The sequence below is a fragment of the Erinaceus europaeus genome, unplaced genomic scaffold, assembly GCF_950295315.1.
Source record: "Erinaceus europaeus unplaced genomic scaffold, mEriEur2.1 scaffold_999, whole genome shotgun sequence".
Lineage (NCBI taxonomy): Eukaryota > Metazoa > Chordata > Mammalia > Eulipotyphla > Erinaceidae > Erinaceus > Erinaceus europaeus.
In genome coordinates, this window is record NW_026647760.1 from 1 (window position 1) to 6,993 (window position 6,993).

Below are 6,993 nucleotides of genomic sequence, written 5' to 3' on the forward strand. Positions count from 1 at the left end.
GGACATGCCCCGTTCTGTGGCTTCTGGGGTTCGGCTCTATTTGGGCTGTTGTGTGTCTCCCTGAGTGGCCCGTTTCCTGTCCTGGGTCCTTGGCTCCCCTGCCCACAGAGTGAGGAGGGCCGTGGCCAGGCGGGTGGAGGGACAGGGGGCCAAGGCCACCTGCCAGCACCTGCCACTCTGCTGGGCATCCCCAGACCCCTCACTGTCTCAGTGTCCCTGTCCTTCTGTCCTGTCTCAGTGTCCCTGTCCCTCTGTCCTGTCTCAGTGTCCCTGTCCCTCCGTCCTGAGTGTCCCTCTGTCCTGAGTGTCCCTGTCCCTCTCTCCTGAGTGTCCCTGTCCCTCTGTCCTGAGTGTCTGTGTCCCTCTGCCCTGCCTCAGTGTCCCTGTCCCCTCACTGAGTGTCCCTGTCCCTCTGTCCTGAGTGTTTGTGTCCCTCTGCCCTGCCTCAGTGTCCCTGTCCCTCTGTCCTGCGTGTCTGTGTCCCTCTGTCCTGCCTCAGTGTCCCTGTCCCCTCACTGAGTGTCCCTGTCCCCAGGTGTGCGGTGTGTGAGGCCCCGGCCATGGTGATGGCCGTCCACAGCCAGACCATTCAGATCCCGCCCTGCCCCAGTGGCTGGTCCTCTCTCTGGATCGGCTACTCCTTCGTCATGGTGAGCAGGCCCTGCCGCCCCACCCCGACCCCCGGCTCCCCCCACCCCGACCCCCGGCTCCCCCCACCCTGATGGATGAGACCGGAGACCGGGGGGCCGGGGATGAGCTTCCCCAGGCGTGTGGGGTCCGCACCCGGGGAGGGGGGCCCGGGAGGAGATGCCTGAGTCTGCCGCCCCCCAGCACACCAGCGCGGGAGCGGAAGGTTCCGGACAGGCCCTGGCGTCTCCGGGCTCGTGTCTGGAGGAGTTCCGAAGTGCCCCCTTCATCGAATGCCACGGCCGCGGCACCTGCAATTACTACGCCAACGCCTACAGCTTCTGGCTGGCCACCGTGGAGAGGGCCGACATGTTCAGGTGGGCGGCCGGCCCCCCGACGCCCGAGCCCCAGCCTCCCCCGAGGCCCCCGTTTCATCTTGATTCTATTTTCCTGCCGGTCGGTCAGCGTCTGAGCGAGACCAGCGGACGGTCGTGGCTCCTTCTCACGTCCCTCCCTGAGCAGCTCCGACACTGTGCACTCGGCCTTTGACTTTTATCTGTGGGTGTTAAAGACAGACAGGCACATGGAGAGGGCCGGGGAGGCAGAGGGAGAGGGACAGAGACACCCACCCACCGCCCGGCTCCACCATTTGTAAAGCTTTCCCCCTGCAGGTGGGGGCCAGGGGCTCGAACCCGGGTCCTTGTGCACTGAAATGTGTGTGCACCACCACCTGGCCCCACAGAAACGTTGCTAAAATTTGTTTTAATCAGAATTCTCAAGAGCCCTGCTGAGCCCTGGCTGATGGTAGTACTGGGGCTTGAACCCACCACCTCGGTGCCCCAGAGCCTCAGGCAGGAGAGACTCTTGCAGAACCTTCATGCTGTTTCCCCAGCCCAGTCTGATCCTTTTTGACTGCAGGGTAGCATCTCATATCTCTACATCCAGTGCCTTCTACCTTTGTTTTATTTATTTATTTAATTTATTTTCCCTTTGTTGCCCTTGTTGTTTTTTTTTTTTACTATTGTTTAGTTATCATTGTTGTTGTTATTGATGTCGTCGTTGTTGGATAGGACAGAGAGACATGGAGAGAGGAGGGGAAGACAGAGAGGGGGAGAGAAAGACAGACACCTGCAGACCTGCTTTACCGCCTGGGAAGCGACTCCCCTGCAGGTGGGGAGCCGGGAGCTCGAACCCGGATCCTTAAGCCGGTCCTTGCGCTTTGTGCCACCTGCGCTTAACCCGCTGCGCCACCGCCCGCCTCCCCTTCTTTTTTCTTTTTAACAATTCACAAAGAAGCATACATAGTTGTTTTATCGACTGCCTTTTATTTACTTTTTAAAATTGCCACCAGGGTTATCCCTGAGGCTCAGTACTGGCACTACAGATTCACCGCTGCCAGTGACCATTTTCCGTTCCTTTCTTTCTTTTTGATTAGGACAGAGAAATAGAAAGGAGAGGGAGATAGAGAGGGAGAGAGACAGACAGACACCTGCAGTCCTGATCCACTGCTCGCGAAGCTTCTCCCCTGCAGGTGGGGAGCCGGGGGCTCAAACCGGGATCCTTACGCCGGTCCCTGCGCTTCACGCCACGTGCGCGCCGCCCGACTCTCAGTTTTTGTTCTTTTAACCAGAGAGCCCTGCTCAGCTCTGGCTGACGGTGGGCCTGGGGATTGAACCTGGGGCCTCAGAGCCTCCGACAGGAGAATCTGTTTCCATAACCACTGGTGCTGTCTCCCCCGGCCACAGCCTCATCATTTTTGAGTGCAGAGTAGTATTCCACCACACGTCTCCTAATTCCGTCACGTGTCTGGGGGCGTATGCTCAGCTTGAGTCCCCATCTGGGTGGGTGTGGACAGGGAGGAGGGCGCCCAGACCTCGGGCCGGCGAGGTGGGGGGCTCCCTGACCACCCCTCCCCCGCGTGTGTCACAGGAAGCCCACACCATCCACTCTGAAGGCCGGAGAGCTGCGGACTCACGTCAGCCGCTGCCAGGTCTGCATGCGGAGGACATAGCGGCCGCCGCGGCTCCCCACATGGTGCTACCCCTGCCCGCCCGCCGCCCCCGGGGACCTCACTGCCCCCGAACCCAGGTGCCTCCAGCCACCTCACTAACACCACGCTGCCCGGGCCGCCCCCCACGTCACGACCCATCCCGGAACCAAAGGGTGCTAGGAGGCGGGGGGCAGCCCGGCCGGGCCAGGGCGCCCTGCTCTGTACTCTGCCCGTGGGCCCCCCTCCCTCCCCGGCGAGACTCGTGTGTTTACGTCACCGTCCGACCGTCCCCGTCCCCCCCTCGAACCCTGCTCCTCGGGCCACGCCACTCCCGCCGACGGAGGCCCAGGCGACTTATGTATAAATAAATAAGTAAATAAATAAATACGCCCCTAGTAATTTATATAGAGGCCGGCCGCTCGGCCCCGCTGTCCACCCCGGCCACTGCTGAAATAAAGCTTTGTGGTGTCCTCTCCGCAACGCCTGGTCCTTTGCGAGCGAGCGGGCGAGCCCCCCGCCGGGTCCCGTCCCCCCTCCAAGCCAGGCGGTGGGGTGGGGGGCCAGAGCCGGGCTCCAGACGCGGGCCCCGGGGGCGCCCTCCCGGCTCACTCTGTGCTCCAGATCGTGAGGGGTTTAGAGTTCAGACACCAGTCGCAAAAAAGTAAATCCCGGAGACCTGTGCGGGCCTCCGGGCGCAGGCCCGGCCCCCCAGCCCCGCACACCTCTGCGGAGACTCCCCCCCCCCCCCCGGACTCCACTCTCCCGACTTGCCACCTCCTCAGAGTCTCCAAAACAGCCCTTATAAACAAGACTACTAAAGCCTTCGGTGTAACTCCCTGAAATGTGTATTTCTTAGACGTTCAGATTTGTAATAAAACCATTTGTATAAAAGCTAAGCGTCCACGGTTTGTCACGGGAGGGAGCGCTGGGCTGTGGGCAGAGTCAGACCGGGGGTCGAGTGCGGGGCGCCACGTCAGAGGCAGCACAGCAAGAGAGTCTGGATGGCGAGGACACTGGCCTTCCTCTCCGTGCTTCCTTCCTTTCTTCCCCGTCTATCTCTCCATCCATTCACTTTTCATCTCTCCTTTTACATATCCCTCCACCCATCCACTTATCCATGCGCTCACTTAATCAGGTATCCATTATCCGTCCATCCATCCACTTATCCATCATCCATCCATCCATCCATCCATTCATCCATCTATCCATGCATACACCCACCCACCCATCCATTCATCCATCCATCTGTCCATCCACCTACTACCCATCCATCCATTCATCTATCCAGCCACCTATCCATCCATCTATCCTCTATCCACCACCCATCCATACATATATCCATACATCCATGCATCAATCCACTTATCCATCCACCCCCCCATCAATCCACCTATCCATCAACCCATCCATCCATCCACTTACCCATCATCTATCCACCTATCCATCAACCCATCCATCCATCCACTTACCCATCATCTATCCATCCATCCACTATCCATCCATCCATCCATCCATCCATCCATCCATCTACCCACTGTCCATACATCCACCCATCCATTCATACACTCATCCATCCATCAGTGAATCCATCCATCCATGAATCACATCCACCCATCCATCCACCCACCCATCCATCCATCACCCACCCATTTATCCACCCATCCACCCTACACCCACCCGAGCCCTCACCCCTGCTGCGCCTGCGGGTGCCACACAGCGTCTGTCTGTCCTCAGGCTGAGCCGAGATGAAGCCAAGTCCCAGGCATCTGCCCTGCACTGGGGCCCTGGGGCTTCAGGACAGACGTGTGTGTGCAGTGGACAGATGGGGAAGTGGGCGCCTGACGCCTCACCAAGGGAGGAGAGGCTCGAGCCGGGACCCTCACCATGGTGGTCCAGGCTTCCCTGGGGTCGCCCAGCACTGTCCTCGGGGGTGAGGGCAGGCTGCCCAGGGAGACGCCATGTCGCCGAGAGAGTCGGGGGGGGGGGGGGCGGCATGAGGCACGGCCGGGGCCAGAGCAGGGTCCCAGCTCTGCTGAGGGGCCTGGGTATCCGTGCCGGATGCAGTCGGCCCAGTGTGCACAGAAGTCACCGGGGGCCAGCCCCGCATCTTAGAGTCTCTCGCTCCCGGTGGAGACCCGACCCGTGACCAGGCACAGCTGGGACAGGACAGACGCACGGGGGGACAGACAGGCTCCATGTTGTGAGCTGCAGAGAGATGTGCTCCATTCCTGAGAATCATCACGTGGGCTAGCTCTCAGCCAGGAAGGCAAACCACCGGTTCTCCCTCGCTCGTTCAAGAGACGACACGATATAGGCAAGAGACACCGGGGAGAACTGGGACACTCTCGTTTAATGGCAGGAGAACGTGGGTTTAAATAGGAATTCAGACAAAGATCATTTTTCAAACACGTCAGGAATCACAGGTTTCTTAAAGGTCAGCTTGCTCCTATGGTAGGGGGCTGGTATGACAGGAATGGATGAGACACATAAAGGTCAAGACAATTATTCTCCATGATGCAAGCAACTTAATTATCCAAAGGTATTTGAGAGAAACATAGGGGTTAAACCAGCAGGGCGAGACAGAGAGAAGATAAACAGAGCATGGTAGGCATCAGAGCCATAAGGAAATAAAGTTTGGAGTCTCACTGACTGATGTCAGAGAGGTGTGTGATGGAGTGTGCTTTCTCTAGTGATCAAAAGTGAGGTGACTGTGAGAACTCTGGGAGACTATGTGAACTTTGAATGAACCTTAAGGCAGGCGGACATGTGGCCTGCAGTCAGTGGGGAGAGGCAGTGAGGTCTCTGTGGGCTTGAGAGTCTGGAAGGGAAGAACTGAGTTTGAGAGACTGCTTTTCCCCTTTGCTCATCTCGATGAGAGAGGCTAACAAGGGGATATCTTCTCAGACCTCCATCCTAGATGGGGGGAGTTTTCCCTAAGCTTTATCAAGCTTACACAGAGCCCCACAGAGATGAGAAGCCAGAGCGTCACACAGTGCAGGCATGGGTGGGGCCTGGGCTTCAACCAGGGGCCAAGGGCATGCAGGCCCTGTGCTCTGACACTGAGCTATCTCTCTCTCCAGCTCTGGGGTCTCAGGTACGCAGGCCCTGTGCTCTGATGCTGAGCTATCTCTCTCTCTCCAGCTCTGGGGTCTCAGGCACGCAGGCCCTGTGCTCTGACGCTGAGCTATCTCTCTCTCTCCAGCTCTGGGGTCTCAGGCATGCAGGCCCTGTGCTCTGATGCTGAGCTATCTCTCTCTCTCCAGCTCTGGGGTCTCAGGCACGCAGGCCCTGTGCTCTGACGCTGAGCTATCTCTCTATCCCAGCTCTGGGGTCTCAGGCATGCAGGCCCTGTGCTCTGATGCTGAGCTATCTCTCTCTCTCCAGCTCTGGGGTCTCAGGCACGCAGGCCCTGTGCTCTGATGCTGAGCTATCTCTCTCCCAGCTCTGGGGTCTCAGACATGCAGGCCCTGTGCTCTGATGCTGAGCTATCTCTCTCCCAGCTCTGGGGTCTCACGCACGCAGGCCCTGTGCTCTGACACTGAGCTATCTCTCTCTCCAGCTCTGGAGTCTCGGGCACACAGGCCCTGTGCTCTGACGCTGAGCTATCTCTCTATCCCAGCTCTGGGGTCTCAGACATGCAGGCCTTGTGCTCTGACGCTGAGCTATCTCTCTATCCCAGCTCTGGGGTCTCAGACATGCAGGCCCTGTGCTCTGACGCTGAGCTATCTCTCTCTCTCCAGCTCTGGGGTCTCGGGCATGCAGGCCCTGTGCTCTGACGCTGAGCTATCTCTCTCTCTCTCCAGCTCTGGGGTCTCGGGCATGCAGGGCCTGTGCTCTGATGCTGAGCTATCTCTCTCCAGCTCTGAGGTCTCAGGCACGCAGGCCCTGTGCTCTGACGCTGAGCTATCTCTCTCTCCAGCATCCTGCCCCCCTGCAGCATCCTGGTCCCCCCCCCCGCAGGCATCCTGGTCCCCCCCCCCGCAGGCATCCTGGCCCCCACATCCTGGCCCCAGGTCACCTGCCCCCAGCGGCACTGGCATCTCTGGCTGCCTGCGCCCAGGCCACTCACCCGGGCTCGCTGCTCCCCATGCCGGGCAGGATGGAGTCATTCTGTCAGGAAGCCTCCCTCCAGAGGCCCCCAGAGCCCGGTGCCCATGGGACTCACCTGGGGAGATGTCAGAAACCCCCACCCCTGAAACCCCCCTGGGGGAAGGACGCCTGCCCCCCCTCCACCCTCCACCCTCAGGCCAGACAGTCTGTGACCTCTCAGACCTGTTTCCTTTTTCTTTTATTTGTGAGTTAATACTGATCTGTAAAATCATGAGAGAACAGGGGTGTGACTCAGCTCCGGCCCAGCCCCAGAGCTCCGTGTCCCC

The 6,993-nt window shown here is 59.3% G+C and overlaps 1 protein-coding gene across 1 annotated transcript; it reads left to right on the forward strand.

The window, feature by feature from the left end:
- Window positions 1–422: 422 nt before the first annotated feature.
- On the forward strand, window positions 423–3,092 carry LOC107523333 (collagen alpha-1(IV) chain-like; the record flags this gene model as incomplete). Its single annotated transcript, XM_016193922.2, has 3 exons — window positions 423–650; window positions 832–1,004; window positions 2,557–3,092. Coding segments are annotated over 3 exons (483 nt in total), but the record flags the coding sequence as incomplete, so codon positions are not given.
- Window positions 3,093–6,993: the final 3,901 nt, after the last annotated feature.